This window comes from Patiria miniata, unplaced genomic scaffold, assembly GCF_015706575.1.
Source record: "Patiria miniata isolate m_02_andy unplaced genomic scaffold, ASM1570657v1 HiC_scaffold_11, whole genome shotgun sequence".
In the NCBI taxonomy this organism is placed as follows: Eukaryota; Metazoa; Echinodermata; class Asteroidea; order Valvatida; family Asterinidae; genus Patiria; species Patiria miniata.
Window position 1 is genome coordinate 3,590,374 of NW_024037049.1, and position 19,708 is coordinate 3,610,081.

The 19,708-nt window shown below is 42.1% G+C and overlaps 1 protein-coding gene across 3 annotated transcripts in view; it reads right to left on the reverse strand.

Annotated features, from left to right (window-relative positions):
* Positions 1-962: 962 nt before the first annotated feature.
* LOC119742199 (centrosomal protein of 170 kDa protein B-like) overlaps positions 963-19,708 on the reverse strand; it is a 40,780-nt gene continuing 22,034 nt past the window's right edge. For 2 of the 3 annotated variants that reach the window (XM_038218262.1, XM_038218245.1), the window contains 12 exons: positions 19,165-19,314; positions 18,313-18,701; positions 17,671-17,779; positions 16,196-16,629; positions 13,730-15,345; positions 12,132-12,510; positions 11,671-11,688; positions 8,928-9,060; positions 7,963-8,045; positions 6,489-6,574; positions 4,665-4,804; positions 963-4,223 (listed from right to left, as the gene is read on the reverse strand). In XM_038218262.1, the coding sequence (XP_038074190.1) occupies positions 3,955-4,223; positions 4,665-4,804; positions 6,489-6,574; positions 7,963-8,045; positions 8,928-9,060; positions 11,671-11,688; positions 12,132-12,510; positions 13,730-15,345; positions 16,196-16,629; positions 17,671-17,779; positions 18,313-18,701; positions 19,165-19,314 (3,806 nt within the window). In that variant the 3' untranslated portion in view covers positions 963-3,954. The remainder of the gene's footprint in view (positions 4,224-4,664; positions 4,805-6,488; positions 6,575-7,962; positions 8,046-8,927; positions 9,061-11,670; positions 11,689-12,131; positions 12,511-13,729; positions 15,346-16,195; positions 16,630-17,670; positions 17,780-18,312; positions 18,702-19,164; positions 19,315-19,708) is intronic. The other variant, XM_038218253.1, reaches the window with a different exon arrangement.

The window sequence follows — 19,708 nt, forward strand, 5'->3', positions numbered from 1 at the left end:
AATTAAATTTCTACCGATGACCAACATTTCTGTAGAATTTGGAAAGCCCCCAAAATAATCATTATCTGTACAAAATAGAATACAAGTGGATCTATTTCAACTTATGCATACAAAAACCGAATGTACAATTATCAATGGTGCATGTAGAATAATAAATTATACAAACTTAACAAAAACAAATAAATAAAAGTTTTGTGTTCCTAACATTGATATCAATCAAATTTACAAGTGGATCTGTACAGCTACAACCACTGTATTGTTTAGCCAGTATTTTGCTTTCTACATGTGCTTTCCTCGATGCCTCAAATCTTATAAAGATCAGATAGCTTATCTGCAAATCCTCAATAAGTTTAAATCCCACTTTGCCTGCAACCTTGTTCCCAGGATACACTTTCACAACCTGGCGACAATAGTAAAGCCTGGGACGGACACTTGCCTCTTGTACTCTGATTGGATTCCGCAATAGACCTTTATCGTGCTGCCACCATTTCCTTCATGTTCCCTGTATCCAATACCAGTAGTTATCCTGTATTGAATAACTGAATGATAATGTTTTTGGTGCAAAAAGGAACCAGACTATTTTCCATTCCAGCCTCGCTTCGGTTACATTGATTTGAGTGGGAAAAAAATCAAATGGCTGCAACATGATAATGGTCTATAGCAAGTGATGGATTCGTATCATCTACTCGGTGATTTTATTTCAAATGTATGTTGCATGTTTTAACATTCATTGTGAACTATTACGTCTAATCACTCTCAAAACGATCCTTCCTTTTCCATTTTGCTTGTTAGCACATTGAGTACGCATTGGTTTGCAAATCAAACCTTTCACTTCATTGGAAATGCAAGATACACGTACATCAATGTTATGAGCAAGCTTAACAAAAAGCAAAAAGCATGTAAAAATTGGTACACCAAGTTTTTGCAAAAATGCTGACATATATTCAAATGTCTGTTTCTCCTTTTATCCACAAACTGGAAGTCAACTAGCCAAGACAACTCGGGCAAATTATAATTATTGCATTTCGGTAGCAATTTTGCTCAGTTAATGGAGGGATGAACTTGCACACAAGGCACCTTATTTAAAAAGCTGTAATTTCACACCAGCGGGCATGCATAAATATAACTATAACTGTACATGTACATACAGGAACTTCTTTACAGTATATATGGAAAAGCAGTTGCTTGTTTTGCTTTAATAGGTCCATTTCCCTTGACTTCATTTAACTCCCTGGGCATTTTTGCTGGGATGCAACCTCAATCCTGCAAATCCTCCAACTGCCTCCATGTAAAAAAATTGCATCCAGCCTCAATCCTCCAAAATCGTCCGCTATTTCTTGAATGTGGTCCTCGGAGGGGTGACCACTGCCTCAATCCAGCAAAATCCTCCAGCAATCGCTGTCAATGTGTTGAGGCAGAGCCAGTGACATCCTGCAGCAGTGTGGAGGATTTCAAGTATAATCTAGACTTACATTTATGCAAAGCTGAGCATTAACAACACAAGGTCCAGCCCAAGACCTTGACACAGTGCATCCTCAAAATCAGCCACACACTTGTGCCATATAGCCTCAATCCTGCAAAATCCTCCATTCTGCAAAGACGATTTTAGGGGGATTTGGTAAGGTTAGGGTTACAGTTGCTCTAGCCGTTCCCTTTAATTTATTTGATTTTTTTATCCTAACAAATTTTAAATTTGTATGTTTTATTTAAACAGATAAACTTTTTTTATATTTGAAAATGTCAATGCTTTTAAGATACACTTTTATTTTGAGTTGCCTTTGCACCCATATGGCACATAAAGATACGCATGGATTATTGTCTGTCCACAAATAAGTCAAAATTTGTGACAATAATAATCAGATATCTTGTTTGATGTCTCATTAAAAGTGAATAATTTTTGTACTGCTAAAAAAATAGCAATTTAAAATCAAAATCTATTTTTCGGGATGAAACTCTAAAAACTGCATGGAGTCAGCTACTTTAACTTGCATAATCCACGAACCGTTTCCTTGGGCCATGAAGTGCTACATCACACAGTCGGGACCCAACAATATTAGTGACCAAATAATCGTTGTATCAAGCAGCAGGATTTGTTATCTACAAGATCTCGAAGTCGTCATCAATCTTTTACCCCTCTTTTGAGATTGGTCCAGCAAGTTTTCTCATAAACTTTATTTTTGGTGGTTGTACAGCAATTTCTTTTATGAATGAGTAGATGTATTCACTATCATTTAGGAATAATCTAACAATCTTATGTAAGGCATCTGTACAAGCAGTGCTATCTACAATTTGAAAAACCGACAAGTGCTCAAGTTGTGCGAGAGCTTTTGCTATACACAACTTTGCAAACCTATGTGTATTTTAGCAGAGATTCAATTGATGTATTTTGTTAGGCATAAAGTTAGTTTGGAACTTTTAGGTTTTCATATATGCAACTTTAATGCTACTTTAGCATTCTTTCAACATTTTGAAAGGTTCAAGTAATTTGAAATGCACACTTTGCCGCATACATATGAGCACTAACTATTCCCCATCCCCCCTTCAAGATAAAGACAAACAACTTTGTTGAAAAAAAATTGTATTCCATTCGACTAGTTTTTATGTCAGTCCAACACTGGGTGCATCAAAACCCCAACTCTGTAACCAAACCCAACAAAATGAGTCACGGTTTGCAGGCAATATGCATATCGTTCAGTAAGTTGTAACTATTATTTTTTTTCTTTTACAATTTTTACCCAATGGAAATTACAGACATAATATCTGTCACATACAGATGTCGAATTGAGTGAGTGATACGTGTTATCACAATGAAAGTACACGGAACACTGTTACATTGGCATATCAAAACTGCTAGGGAAAAAAGGTCCTCAACATTTAGATGTATTTGATGGGATCTAGGCCCAATATCACGGCTCTGATAACAACAGAATGCCACGCTTACAATCGCCATTCTCTGCTAACAGCGCTAGTCAAAATATTCTGTGCTAACCACGTTAGTACAGAATCCTTCGTTACGGGATGCACAATGTATGCACACATGTATGCGAAATTCCGCGTAAGCCAAAACTCGCAAACCTGTGAAATTGTGCGCTTACTTGTAAGCACGGAATTTGCAGCTACAGTAAGTGGGAAATTTTCAGAGCCACTGGGCACTGGTCAAATGTTCTGTTTTTAGTGGCATCAAACCCTATAATGAGGCCCGAAACTTAGAATGTCCAATTAGTTTAAGCGTTGAACATGATTAATGGTTTCTAAATAATTTGAGATGTCACATAAGAAGCCAAAGCTGGAGTTAAGCCAAGGTTTCATAACACCTCCCCCGACCTCTTATTGTTTATATTTTTTGGGAAGAACCTTAGTTGGTTAAAAAACTCTCTGCTGACTGATTGTGCTCTAAAATCACGTCCGGGTTTCTTAATTGTTCAATTACTCCGACATTTTTCGGTCAAACGTTTCATATTTCACAAGTTCCTCATTCAAACATAGCCAAATGACATTGTGAGTGCCCCTTTAAATTAGGTTGAACTATTGACCCTGAAAATCCTAGCCAAACACAAGCCCCATGACAAGAACCACATGTTTGTGTAGTAAAATCCTTATTGCGAGTCTAGCTGGCCTCTCAGCTGGGCATGGATAATCCTGTCAACATGGCTATTCAGCAAGCTCAAGTGATGGCTGTTTGCAGTCGTCTGACCACTATACAACCCAAATTTGATAGTAAATGGTTGAGTGGATTTGGAGCAAATTCAAACATTTACTGTAGTTTACGGTACGACCATTGGATCATGGGTGTATTAAGTGATAGTGAGAAGCAGGGGTATTCTTAACGATTTCCAACTGTGTATCTTCACCCAATCGTGACCCTATACTCTGTTCCATTGTTCAAGGTCTACTATAAAATGCGTATAAATACAACCTCTTTCTCCTCACCAATACATATTTTTCAATGCTTTCCTACAAATAATATTCCGACTCGTCACTCCTCGATGACTTAGGCGTCTGAGCAGGGCTTGCACCCTTCCCCGGGCTGGGTCCTTGTTGCCCGCTTTTACCCCACTGCTGCGCCTTGGACTGGACCCCCGCCGGCCCTTGTATCGTCACGCTGCTGCTGCTGGTGCTGCTGGCACCGTAGTCGCTGATGTACTTGCGTCGGATCTGGGCAGCCGGGGTGAGCTGCTCCGGGAGCTCAATGGCGTCCCGGGGGTCAATCATTGTGTGGATTTCTGAAGGAATAAAACAAGTGTGTTTGTTATGCATTCAATCTTAATCGATTGAAACGGGATCATAAAAGGGAACGGGAAGGAGGATGAATATATGAATTTGGTTTGTTATCCAACATGTCTAAGGTGTACTACAGGAATGTATTGGGAAAGAATGTAGTATCCAGACGCCACTTCAGCGGTTGTGTACAAAGTCTTTGAAGAGTCAAGAAAATTTTCCATATTTCCTAACAAAGTTGGAAATGTTTCTCAGTCCCAGATTCATGTCTTTTCAACTGTTTTGCAATGACTGACCTTTATCGAGATGATATATGAAGGAAAAAGTGGCGCCAGGTTGCAACATTCTTTCTATGTATTGCATTGGTTGACTGGGTGGTCAGTTCAGTTCTTAAGAAGTTTATGGTTTACAAAGCATTGAACAATGGCCCTTTTTTTTAACCTTACCTGTTAGTCTTTTTTCCAGTTGTCTCATATTCTTCAAGATGTTTGCTATCTCCTTGTTATGCGTCTTCAGTAGCGGTGATTCGGCATCCTTCAAGACTTCTCGGAGCTCAGCATCTGTTGCATTGGGAGACTGCAGTTTCCTGAAAGAAAGAGAAAAACAAAAGAACACTAGCATTTTTGAGACTGGATCAAGTTTGGCATAGTTAATGGACTCTGTGCACAAACAGTAGATGGTGCCTTGTTGCCACATACAAAAGCCCAAGTGGAAGGCGCACAATGCGTGCGCGTTCGTGAACGTCAGGCCCGACAGGTAATGCATTTGAATGTCCCTCCCAGTGGTCTCCCCCAACTTTCTCTTTGTGACCGTTGAGGGGGTACTTGTGCACGGAGTCCATCTTGGGAAGTTTGTGATGCCACATTTTTGAGTGCCTGTGCTCCAAAATGAATACACATACTGGGTGTATGGAAAAAAAATTTACATATACGTCTCAACCCTCCTGCTATTTAAACAGTCACAGACAATCAAAATTTCCATCCATTTCCCCTGCCACACTTTCAACACAGGCTAGTCACCAGCAGTCAGATCATAAGTCAAGCAAGCACTGTGACTAGTCTACCTCAGTCAACAGACCATGAACAGAAAAAGCATGCAGGTTGTGGGCACAGGTGGCTTATCAGTTACCCAGGTCAAAGCAAAGCTGTATCGAGTCACATACACAGCCACGGCCAGTCAATTCTGCTTTATGTAGGCTGGGGATTTTTAACTGTTCAAAACTGTCACTTGATTGATTTAGACTGAAAGGCCAAATTGGCAGAGAATGTATGTTTGCATAGGAGGATACGCATATTAAAAAGTAACGAATTTTCAACACATGGTTGCATCTGAAAAGACGATTTGTAAGCTTTCCATTGATTCTTGGCTTGTACTCCTGCAGTCGATAATGACAGAGACATGGAGTTTTTTTTTTTAATCCAGAATCTTCTTTTGCCAAGTTGGTCTGATTTGTATGCATTTGCTAGCCGAGTGTGGACTAGTGGTATGGGTTCAAGACTCATGATCAGAGGGTCAGGGTTTCGAATCCAGCTGCTGGCCATATGTTGTGTCCTTGGGCAAACCACTTCACCCTCACATGCCTCTCTCCATCCAGGAGTCTAAATAGATACTGGCATTATCTGGAAGTAACCTGCGATGGACTAGCATCCCATCCAGGGGCAACAGAAATATTATCAGTTATACAACACCTGAATAAATCCTCCTCATCTGATTGGTGTATCGTTGATCACATGTCATTGAATTATTCGTACCAACGCACGGCGCGCGCGTGGCGCGCAGCGCACAGTGCAATGGAAGTTATATTGCACGGTGAATAGAACTTCCATTGCACGGTGTCACTGCTGCTGGTGGCGCGCTGTTTTAAATCCAGAAAAATTTAATATGAATGTTCTGAACCTGTTGAACAGTTTGCATTAATATAAATATGATGAACTTGTGGAACTTTTAAACAATTTTAACCTGAATAAATTGGCTATTAAAAATCAACCAATCAGATGACAAGGATTTATTCAGGTGTTATATAAAACAAATTATGAATGTTTCACGTTCGTGCAATGGAAAGAATAATTTCATTCGGTGACAGATGAAATGTTCCATTCCACTCGGCTTCGCCTCGTGGAATGGAACATTTCATCTGTCACCTCATGAAATTATTCTTACCATTGCACTCACAAACATTCATTATTTGTATATTGTTGCATGCTACAGAAAGCAGATTGAAACATGGGCAAATTGGGGCTCCTCAAACATCCTTGAAAAATTGTACTTACTTGAGTTTGTAAGCTAGCTTGTCCGTGGAGTCCTTCAGTTTAACGGATAGATGATTTATTGAAGACATCACCAGCATGTCAAATGACTACGGGAAACAAAAACAAATTTACAGTTGAATACACAGACAATTTGTCATTGAAATTTCTTTCAGAAAACAAATCGCATTGGCAATTTGAATAATTTTACTGAGTCAATTTCACAGCAGGTTTTGGGCAACTGTAAGATACAAAATGTATCTTAATTTGGATTTTGTTTACATATGCATGAACACACATGTTTGTTTATGGTGTAAATCGAGGATTTTCTATTGTTCCTTTTCCCGTTTCCATTGTTTATTCCAACTTTTTTGCAACAGCTCTTATTGGTTTTGTACACGTTTTCCAACAGAGGAATCCTCGATTTGGTTCCTGTCCTCGATTCATCAATGATACTGCACGTGTGTCCTCGATTTACATCATAAACAAACACATACACCCAAACTGCCAAATTGACAATAAACTGGCCAGTCTCTACACAGAGCTTAGGGACACCATCCCTTTCAGCCTTCTAGTTTGACACAAGACCACTGAGCACCACAAAACCATCAGAATGCATGTACTGGTGCACTGAATGTGCAACAAGTATAGAGTATACCTGGGGTCAATTTCACGGAGCTGCTTAGCACACAAATTTGCTTAGCACAAAAAATCTGGCTTAGAAAAGCAGGTTACCAGCCAAAACTCCATGTGATTTTCATACTAAGCAAACAGCAGCTGAATACCAATCATGAGCAATATACACCACAAGGAGTTTTGGCTGGTAACCTGCTTTTATAAGCCAGACTTCTTTGTGCTAAGCAGATTTTTGTGCTTAGCAGCGCCGTGAAATTGGCCTCTGTAAAGTACAGCAAAACTGGAACACTGCAAATTGGACGACTGCCATAGACAGATATTAGCCTACACATCATCACTTATGAGTTGTGCAAGATTTTGTGACTTTTTTTCTTCGAAATATCAACTTTCAATGACTCCTTTCAATGACTCCTTGGTGCATACAGCAGTCACAGACAAAAAAAATTCAATCCTCTTCCCTGCCATGCCTTTTACACAGACTAGTCACCAACAGTCAGATCACATTTCAAGCAAGCACTGTGACTAGTCAAATTCAGTCAACAGACAAAAGCAAGCAAGTGGTAGGCACAGCTGATTTATCAATCACCTACAGTCAAAGCATACCAGTATCAAGTTGCATAAACAGTCACAGCCAGTCAATCCTGCTTTATGTAGGCTGGTCTTACATGTAACTGTTAAAAACAGTTACTTGATTGATTTTGACTGAAAGGACAGCTTTGAACAGAATGTTTGTTTGCAAAGGAGGGTTAGTATGCATACACTCATATCACCGTCACACCAGTGTCAAGCGTACAATTGACTGCATTCCATTATCACTGTGCACGTGGGTGGCAACTTCAGTACCTATTTCAATATCATTTACCTCTGGTTTGGTCCACTGTTTGTGCTTCATTGCCACAGGGGGACTGCCTGGCTGGGCAGATGGCGGCGACTGAGAAAATAGGCCTAGAAAACAAACATCGTACCATAGCTAATTTTTAGTGATAATGTACACAATAAACCTTGTTTTTTGGATGATGAATACTATCACATGTATCTAAGTTGGTAAATTCAATAAAATAATTGTTGATGTTGCTCTCTCCGCGCTCTTCATTATATTCAATTTTTTTCTTTATTTTCAATTTGTGTAGTTTATTTAAACAACGAAACTACTTTTTTATTTGACTACTTTTATTTAACTACTTTTACAAGGCTTTTATTTGGGGTAACTTTTGCACCTCTAAGCACAAAAAGGCTTTGCGTGGAGTATATAATCCATTTGCGAAAATTTGAACTTTGTCATGTAATAATTCCATAACTAAGCATGGGTGGATTTTTTTTGGCACATTTCATTTAAAATTCAATAACTTACGTATCACTAAAAAAAACAGTGATTTAAATTTTTGTTACATATTTGGGGGGATGGAACTCAAAAATAGCACTGGGGGAATAACTTCAACTTCAGAATCCTATGTAGAAAAGGTACACGTACATCAATGTTTCGGATCCAAAAAGAAAGCACTGTACTTTCTTTGGAGTGTCGTGGCCTAGCGGTTAGGAGCACCGGACTCATGCTCTGGCGTTTCAGAGGCAACAGTGGCGTGGGTTCCAGCCCGGGCCCGGACACTTGTGCCCTTGAGCAAGGCACTTAACCATTACTGCTTCGTCCTTCGGATGGGACGTTAAGCCAGAGGTCCCGTATGTTGTATAAGGCCTAACGCACGTAAAAGAACCCAGTAACACTTATCGCTAAGAGAAAGGGTTTGCCCCGGTGTTTTTGGCCTCCTAGTTATACTCCCTTGTGGAAGTCCTTAGGAGAAGAATCAAGTACCAAGTACTTTACTTTACCTCCAGTGTTGTCGTAGCCGAGCGACGTTGATCGCTGTAACGGCTGTCTGTGGTTGTTCTCCATCTCATCTCTCTGAGTCACTCTCTCGCCGACACCCACTGTATCTTCAGACAATATCTCATCCATCATTCTCTGTTTTCGGAGGAAATACAACAATAAGTTTGTTCAGAGACACATGAAATCGTCACTTGTATGCATTGACAACCGAGTGTAGGAAGCATGCTTATGGGTTAAGATACACTCAGTAATTATAGGCAACCAAATGTATTTTGAGTTGACGGAAACCCTCAGGAAGGCTAAAAACAGCAAACTTTACTAACAGTTACCGGTACCTTATACAAATTATCCCTCCGCAGAGTCAAGACTATTGACAGTTTATTCACATTTTGTGGGTTTTTTTTTGGCTATCACTATATACTGTGAACATCTGAAATGCCATTAGCGCGGTAAGTGAGTAAGAATGAATGACAAGCCACCTTTTAGTTACATGGGACACAATACACAATCAAATTTACGATTTACATGTAAGTGGCATGATTCATTGCACTTGTGAGCTCTGCAAATGTATGTATTTTATTTTTAATTCCTGCTTTTAGCAATTTCAGCTCAACCCATATTTCACTTAAATTTTGGGGTAAGGCTCATGCAGGAAAAACCACAAGTTTACAACCAACCAAAAAAAAAGAAATTAAATTTTTGTGTGCTCTTTAACAAAAGCTACATTACAGTGAGTACAATAAAAGAACTTGGCAATACAGGCACATGTACATACATGTACATGCCTGCATACATGAACAAATTGCTTTAAAGCTATAGTCCATCATTTGCAGCCATCCGAAAAGTAACTGGCGTAATTATTGTTGAAAAACATACTTGGTTGAAAGATAGTAAGTGGACTAAACTCCCTGTGAAATTATTCTTTCTGGTAAGCTGTCATTTTGAAGTAATCAACAAAAGAAGGCCTTTCCAACAGTGCGTCTTCGGTGCGTCTTAAGACGCACCGTAGGAAAATTTAAATTAGTAGTTCATTTTGTTATTCGGCAAAGCGCGCGCAAGCATTGGCATGACGCACACGCGCGTGCGGTTGCTATAATTCGTCGGATCAGTGCGCGACATCGCGTATAGGTGCAACCGGCTCAGTGAGAAAGTGTCTCGGACGCTGAATTCAGGCCCAATTCAAAACATGATTCAGCAACTTTTGATTTGAAATTGAGATCCTAGAATGCTGTTTTTCTCGGAATATACAACTGAAGCTGAGCTGAAACTTCATCAGGTTAGTTGTTCAGCACCCTTCTTTAGATCTTGAGCACTTTTGTTGCTTCAAACGAACAAAATGCACAAATTACAAATAATGGACTATATCTTTAAGTCTGTACCTGTACAAAGATTTATCAGGCTCCATGTACATGGCTATGTACAAGTATACGTACATGTATGGTTGCTGTTTAACAGTTAGAGTAGGGTTAACAATTCAGATTTTTTTTTTATTTCAACAAAAGAAATAAAACCAACAGCCACTATTCAGCACTGGTCACACTACCGATAATTATAGGGTACGGTACCAATGTACAATAACCAAAGCAAACCAGTGCAAACCAGCTCCCAGTGTTGCCGAATTGTGGCGTAATGTGTCCAGAATTGGTAACCACGGTAACAGTGACCAGTGCTATTGTGCAGTGACTAAGTGTACAAAGATAAAAAAAAAAAAGGGCTATAAACAAAATTGCCACTACCGGTACATGTACATGCACTTTGAACAAAATCCATTCCAGTAAAATTTTAACAACCAGTGTACACATTTCAAGTATTTTGTCAGAAAGCGAAGAAACTTGAGACATTTCTGGGTTCACAGTGATGTTACAAATGTATAAGGAATCCAAAGGCTAAAACAAAGTACAAAAAGGGATACAGCGAAAGTGACGAACCTCGCCCATTAACCCTAACCTTCCCAAATCCTTCCAAATCCTCTTTGCAAAATGGAGGATTTTGCAGGATTGACTGGCTATAGGCAAAAATGTGTGGCTGATTTTGGAGGATGCACTGTGTCAAGGTCTTGGGCCTGACCTTGTGTTGTTTATAGCTGTGCACAAATTTAGGCCTGAACATGTAGATTATACTTGAAATCCTCTGCACTGCTCCAGGATGTCACTGGCTGTGCCTCAACATATTGACAGTGATTGCTGGAGGATTTTGCAGGCTTGAGGCAGTGGTCACCCCTCCAAGGACCACATTCAAGAAATGACAGAGGATTTTGCAGGACTGAGGCTCTATGCAAATTTTACATGGAGGCAGTAGGAGAATTTTGCAGGATTGAGGTTGCATCCCAGCAAAAATGCCTAGGGAGTTGCGGTTATTGTTCTGGAAACAAGGGTACCCTTTTTCCGGTAGTCACTGGATGGGATAGGAAATTACCATGCAGACAGCCAGTGTGAAAACTGGTCTTATGGCCGACTCATACTCCATCCAATTTGTTATTTTGTTACGACAAAGGAGAGCCCAAAGAGTGAAAACAAGTGCCAATGAAACATAACAGCACTACGTTTCTGTGGTGCCATTTGTAAGATGTGCGCGTATGAGGCGGCCATTAGAAAAATAACTTTAACTGGGAGGCAATCTATCAAATACAGTTATAAACGCTACACAACCACATACATGTACAACCACATAGAGAAAAGCAAAGCAGGCAGTAACACCGAGACTGTTAAAATTGACACTGATCAGCTGATTTTAGTGATTACTTACCACAAAGTGAAAGAGAAGCTGTGTGTTGGAACCACACAGAAAAATATGAGTGAGGGAGAAAAATTCATTTGCTTAAAGTCACAGACAGTTTTCAAGCAAATGTATTCTATTTGATTGTATTTTGAATGAGACATTTAATAAGAGATCTACAGTACTGAGAATACTGCCTATTCTACATTGTAACAGCTTCTGGAACAGTATGTGAAGACAAGATACATGTATCTTGGTGTTATAAAACAGGAAAAATAGAATGCTTCATGGATCACCTCGGGAGGCTAGTTTTACTACACCACTCGAAGCAGTCATTCTTTGTATACCTTAATTCTTAGTTTGAACAGCTCCATATTATGCACTGTGTTATCTTTGATGAAATCTAATTTGATGATGTCTAATCCCTCTAAAGCTTGATGTCTCTCTCCTGAATATCAATTCATGGGTTTTAGGGACCAAGTCTTCTTTACCTCATCTTTGGGTATGTGCTCCATGGCCATTCCCAGCGTGCTCTCCCCTTTAGACAGCCTCTGCAGATTCTCGGCCAGCGAGTTGCTAGCCTGGGCGATGTCGCCCGCTGCCGTGCCATTCTGCAGGCCCTCCTGCCTGGACCACTGCTGCTGGTAGTGCGCCCCGGCCAGGTGCTGCATGGACATCGCCGTCCTGTGCTGCTGCTGCTGCTGCTGCTGCTGATGTGAGGGGTTACTGTTGCTGCGGGGCTTGTAGTAGTTGTAAGCCGGCGCCGATTTGATACTGCTCTCGTCCGCACTGGATAACGAGGATTTGCGGCTGGTGACTGTTCTGATGTAGGCATCCACTGCATCAGTCTCTGTTGGTGGCTCCTTGTATCTAACAAAATCATTTCAAATTTTAAGAAAAGACACTGTTAAACGCTCATATGCTTTGATTAACCCTCCTGCTATTTAAAGATATAGTCCATCATTTGTAATTTGTGCATTTTGCTCGTTTGAAGCAACATAAAGTGCTCAAAATTTAAAGAAGGGTACTGAACAACCAACCTGATGAAGTTTTAGCTCAGCTTCAGCTGTATATTCCGAGAAAAACAGCATTCTAGGATCTCAATTTCAAATCAAAAGTTGCTGAATCATGTTTTGAATTGGGCCTGAATTCAGAGTCCGAGACACGTTCTCACTGAGCCGATTGCAGCTACGCGATGTTGCGCGCTGATCCGACGAATTATAGCAACCGCGCGTGCGTATGCGTCTTGCCAATGCGCTTCGCCGAATAACAAAACGAACTACTAATTTAAATTTCCTACGGTGTGTCTTAAGAAGCACCGTTGGAAAGGCCTTCTTTCGTTGATTACTTCAAAATGATAGCTTGCCAGAAAGAATAATTTCACAGGGAGTTTAGTCCCCTTACTATCTTTCAACCAAGTATGTTTTTCAACAATAATTACGAAGGTTACTTTTCAGATAGCTGCAAATGATGGACTATAGCTTTAAACAGTCACAGACAGTCAAAATTTCCATCCACTTCCCCTGCTATACTTTTAACACATGCTAGTCACCATCGGTCAGATCCTATGTCAATCAAACACTGTGACTAGTCAAACTCAGTCAACAGACCATGAACAGACAAAGCAGGCAAGTTGTGGGCACAGCTGGCTTATCAATCACCCACATTCAAAGAAAAGCTGTAGATCAAGTTACACAATTTACATGGGCAGTCACGGCCAGTCAATTCTGCCTTTTTATTGGAATTCTTAACTGTTGAAAACAGTCACTTGATTGATTTTGACTGAAATGACAACTTGGCACAGAATGTATGTTTGCATTGGAGAGTTACAGATTTTAAGGTTTTTAGCTTACCAAATAAATCAGACCATAGAGTCAACAGGGTCTATATACATGTATCAAGTGTAAAAAAAACATTGTTTGATGATTCTCTCTTCATAAGTAAGTATACTATCTGTTATAACAAAAACAGAGCTTACTAAGGTTATGCAACTCAAAATGCTACCTGTGTGCATAGCATTAGGGTTATGCCTGCCACTTTCATGACTTTTAAAATGATTTAAGAAGTAAAAAGAAACAAGTTGACCAACCTTCTCCAAGTCCCAGTGGGTGCTTTCTTAACTGCTGCAGAGTCAGTGGAGCTCAGAGAGCTTTTTCTGGAGGATGTTGTTGTTGTAGTTGTTCGGGTTGATGAGTTCTGGACCTTGCCCATGATCCTGGCACTGGTCTCCCCAGAGTTTATCTTACGTTCCCTCAGGGATTGTGAGCGTGCCTGCTGGACAATCTGTGCACCCAGGCTGACCTCACTCCGTGGAGTCTGCTCGCTGCTGCGGCTACTGATCCTCTGTCGGCCAGTGTCAATCCTTGCGCTGGCTGTCTTGGTCCTGGAGTGAAGATCCTTGGGGCTCTGGCACCTGGCGAGGGATTCCTTCTGGGATGGGACCGACCGTCGGAGCATGGAAGAGTTCCTGGAGCTGCTCATGTCTGAGATACTGGAGCTGGGGCTGATGTCGCTGTGCTCCGGACCTGGGGAGTCCTTGCCATCAAAGCGTGACTTGCGCAGCATGGTGCTCCGGGTCTGCCGCGGCTTGCTGAGGTTGGCCTTGATCTTGCCTACGATCTTGGGAGTTTTGTCCTTGCTCTCAGACTCTCTTGGGGTTTTCCGGCCAGTAATACGCCCTGTTGGCAACGATCCTGTTATATTGGTGTTTCGTCGGAATGATGCAGAGTCCATCGAATCGCTCATGCCATCTGAGGTGACTGAGGAGTCTTTGCTTTGGGCTGGGGGAGTTTTCTCATTGCGTTTGTATCTGGAAGGCTGGGATAACCGGTTCCAGATGCCTCCCTTTTTGTTCTTTTCATCAGGAGTCTTGGCCTTGGATTCCGTCTTCCGGTCGTGAACACTCCTCTTTGCTTGATATCCAGAAGGTGGAAGACTGGCTTGGTTGGTCGTGAGCGGGTATGCTCCAGAGGTTCCTACTAAACTCACACAGCTGGCCGTGTCCAAATCTGTATCGATGTCACCATCAAATGATCGATGGGACAGGTCATAAGACTCTGAGAAGTCTGGTGAGGGAGTTGACCGCTGCCGGTCACGCATACGCATTTCTAAGCTTTTCACAAATGTTTCGGTGTCCTTTAACAGGATCTCTGTGTCCATGGAAACCTCTGTATGAAAGTCCTCTTCGTCGCGTACTGGCACAGCAGATGAAGATCCCACTTCTGCCACCGGTTTACTAACAAATACTGCAGGTTTAGGCTCTGTTGACAATTCCCGCCAAGAAACATTAGTTTCATATGCAGTTGGCTCTTCCTGTTGGGAAGAGGCAACACCCTCTCGGTTGCGTGGACTGTAAAAGGCACTTGATGGCGACTGTCTTACGTGTAAGCCATTTGGTCTGGAAGAATCTTCCGAGCTGGTCAGATGTGGTGATAGTCTGTCACCCCTCTCTGGCGGGGTCGTGGGCAAGAGCCGTTTACCCCCTCTCCTTGGTGGGGCAGTGGGGCCCTGGCCAGCCTGATGAGGGGATCTACTGGGCATATCCTCTGCGGCTCCTGCATCCTGGCTGTAATTCCTGGGACTCTGCGAGGTGTCGCTGCGTGGAGATCGGCCGGGCTCGCGGGGACTCGTGTCTTTGCCAGCGAGGACTGCCCACTGCCTGACCCAGGCTGGAGCATTGGATGATCCAGTGGCTGGAGGTTTGGGCTACAAAGAAATATAACAAATAATGCATGTTTAATGGCACTTTAAAAAAAAATTTGAGATATTCTTTGGTGCATGAGGTAACATACATGTACGATGTCCTTCATTGGTATGCATGCATATTTTTGTCGTTTCTCCTTGCCCGGCTTCAGCTTAACCTCAAGCCTTAGGCCCCTATATGAAGGATGTTCCAGTTCATTCAAGTTAATTGTTTCCCAAATCAACACCTCAGCCTTGACTGTAAGGCAGAAAGACGCCAGAGGTTTCTTTCATACTTCTGGAGCCAGAGAGGAGGCCTAAGCCAGTACCGAAGCTGAGTTTTGTGATACTGCATTCGATACAGGTTGTTGCCACTGATGTGTTTATAATAATAATAATAATAATAACAGGCATTTATATAGCACTTTTAAATGGGGTATCAAAAGGCTTTACAATTATTATTACCCCTTTTCAACAGGCAAACACTCCTGAAACCTTCTCAACTCCATGGGGAGCATACACAACCAACAGGCAGCCGTTTAGGCGCTTTTGGCTGTAATCAACCTCTCACAGTAACCAACTCTGCCCTCACAGGTACCCGGTACCCATCTACTCCCGACTGGAGAGAAGCAATGAGTGACAAAGCGCCTTGCTCAAGGGCACACGCACCATAATCCCGGGCAGGATTCAACCCACAACCTGCAGAATTACCCGCAGCCCACAAATTCAATGCTCCAGACCACTAGGCCTAAACAATTCACAGTCCCTATTTATCCAAAATTTAGACACTTAGCATGAGCAAACAACTATATGAATGAACTTGTTTGTTGATTACGCCATGGGTATTATCTTTATACGAAGATGAGAAACAAACCTGAAATGGCGGTTTTGCAGTTCCCTGTTCACTGGGCTTGCCATATTCCCGGTCCAAGTATTTGCCGACGTCCATCTCCTGGGTTTGGACCCTTTCCATGGTGACTGCTTCCTCTTGGATTTCTTCGTCCTCGATGTCCTTGTCCGTGTCCTCATCGCTGCCCTGCTTGGCATCCATGCTCGCCCCAACTCCGAACACCTCGTCAATTTTGGACCGTGCTTCCAAGACCTCTTTGGACTGGCTCTCGCTCTCGATGGTGTAGGTGCCAGACTCGCTCACATTGTCCCCGTTCTGGTCATTGTGGTGGTCGTCATTCTTGTGAGGGCCGTGCGAGGACTGGGACTTGACGGGGCCCGATTTGGAGGAGACGGGTTGCCTTGGCGACACGAGCGGTCGCATCTTCAACTGCTTTGCTGCATCCCCTTTACTGGTTTCTGCTTGGTGAACAAAGTAACGATCGGATTATTTTCTTTATTAACGTTTAAGTTGGTTAAGTTCATACAGCAAGAAAGCTACATAAATATAGTCTATATTTTAAAATAAGTTAGATACTATAAATATATTATTAACCCTCCTGCTGCTTAAAACGTCACAGATGGTCAAAATGTCCTTTCTCTCCCCCTGCTATACTTTTAACACAGGCTGGTCACCAATGGTCAGATATTGTGTGTGATTAGTACAACGGTAGGTTAAAATCGGTCAACCAGTTTTGACTCTTGGGACAGCCATTGAAAGGCACCACATGTTACTCATTATGCATGGGAGGATAGTTGCTGGGCTTTAGGATGTTGATTTCTGCTTTTTTTTTGGAGGTGGGTGTTCAGATAATTACGAATTTCCAATAACAATAATATGAATTTCAATTAGTTTTGCAATACAATGCTTTTTTGACCATTCCTGTAGCAAAATGGGACATCCCATTTTTATATTCAACAAACAATGGCAAAGTTTGTTGACTCAGGGATTGTAAACCAAGGCAGGGGGATGTTTTTATCAAGACACCATCAGTCACTTGCAACAAAAAGCTGTTTTGACTACATACCGGTAGATAATGTTCTAGTAAGTCAATACCAGCACCTTTCAAATCTTGAATGATTTTTTAAAAAGTCAATAGCAGTCAGCCAATATCCAGTACCAACCACTATTCAGTAGGTCATATAGCTGGTCAAATCATGCTCATGGTTAGATACTTCAGCAGTCACAACTGGTCAATAATACACTTCTATGCTCAGTTTTTCAATGGGTCACCAATGGTCTCTTGGCCGATTTTGACCCAAGTAATAGCAAGGTTCAAAATGCGCATTTCCATAGGAGGGTTAATGTAACAAAACCTCCACAAAACTTCAGTTACAGTACGGTATATATTTGAGAGAAGAAAACCTTAAGCCAAACAGGGAAGCACGTTGAGGTAACATCAGATATATTTTATGGGGTTGATCATAGTCATGATAGTTAAAACAATGTATGATTTGTACCTGAATTATTTGCCGTTCTGGAGTCTCCTGGGCCGGCCTTGCTGCCCTTTTTGCCACTGGACCACATGGTGTTGAGTTTCTGGACAGCTGAGGGTGACATCCGTGGAGACTAACATTAGGAAGAAACACAGAGTCAACGTTTATCACAATTTCACCAACTTCACACTGCCACCTACCGGTACAACATCTTCCGTTTTCATTAAGTAAAAGGTTTCTCCTTGACAAAAAAACTTGTGCAATTCATTTTGTTTAGTTGGGCAGGACCTGGACCATGACCTCGTCCCAACAAGTGCAGACGTTCCAGCAACTCAACAACAAAGATTCACAACATAGTGCCACACCATGCTTTTGCTCAACGAGGCTTCTTTTCCACTTCAAAGTAATATTCTCACACCTGTTTTTCCGTAAAATCCATAATTTTCCTTGAATGCTTACGTAAAGTGCCAGATCACTGAAAGTTGAAAAGAACGCACAGATCACCGCTTTTGATATGCATGTATGGTTCAGGAGCATCTACATGTAAGTAATGTCGAAAATCATCAAAGTAATGTCCAAGTTGGGGTAGTCAATAGCTCGGTGCTGTATAACACTACACTGACAAGAGCCAAATGTTTCTTTTATTAAACAAATTTACTATGGTACCTGATAGCTGTCTTGGTCATCAGTCACACTCTTCTTCATTCTCTCAGCCTTCATATCCTCTACCATCTTGCTGCTGCCTTCAAACTTACTCCTGACCCCCGCCGGCACAAACTCACTCAGGCTCTCGTTCATGGACAGCTTAGGGGCGTCCTCCTTGGCGTTGAACTCGATGGTGAAGCCCACGTGCTTCTCCGAGGCAGAGACCAGGGTGACCTCCGTGTGCTCGGGGGTCGAGGGTCGCTTGACGGGCGTGGTGGGGTGCAGGCCGGTGGCCTGGCGGGTGTACATGTGGATGGGGATGTCCCGGTCCCGTTCGGCTTCGTTCAGGGGAAGCCTGGTGGGACGCTCCAGGTGCTTGTGGCTGGGATGACTAGGAGATGCATGAGCATCTACGAGACAAGAATAAGAGACTCTTACATTGTAAATCTTCTGTAAAGTCAATGAATATTGTGTTCGACTTATGTGCCACGGTACGTGGGTTTGATCCCCGATGTGGAACTTGGTGCTTGTGTTCTTGGGCAAGACACTTTACTACAATGACCTCTCTCCACCCAGGAGTATAAATGGGTACCTGTGCGGGTAGATACTGGACTGCGCAGATGTCAATCTGCTGTAGAAAAATGGTCTCATGGCTTGATGAACAGGGCATGTAAAGTGCTATATAAGCACCACTTAACTATTTTTATTATTTACACCATTTTAAAAACCCTTATCCTCTTGCATGTTTTCTAGAAAAGTTCCTGAATGCTTCAAAGACCTCTGTTGTGCAGGAAATGGATGACACATTATTTGTGCCTAAAATCTCAAGTTGCATCAAGTAAGAACCAGCCTAAAGCTGTTGGCACCAGATACCTTTTCCATTGGCCGTGTGGTTCCCAGTCCTAGATTTCCGTCCGCCCTCCTCCATCTCATTCACAGGTCCCTCCCCCTTTACGACATCATCCTGTCCCCACCATGCTGGCTGGCCGTAGAGAGAGGATGGCTGGGAACTCACGGAAAACTCTAATAATAGTCACAAATAAATAAGCCAATACTCAATTGATAGTTGTCAGGGCTGTGTATACATATTGACCAAATAACAACACCAGTCTTTAACCCCTTAAGGACGGGAAGCGGTCATGGCCGCGGCCGCTAATCCTCATTGGAATGCAGTTGCCAGCTGTGGTATGCTGTGGCACACGGCTAGTGGGTAGTTCCACAGCTGCTGCTTTTGTGCAGTCCCGCTACCACACAAAGGCTGTGCAGTCATGCGGGCCACTTGCTCTATGTGTGGAGGAATGTCCCCATTACACCCAGTCCTCAAGGGGATAACAAAACAATCAACTTGTAAACATTTCAAAACATCTTTTCTACCTGTAACATTACTTTATGAGAGATATAAATGTGCCTGTAATAC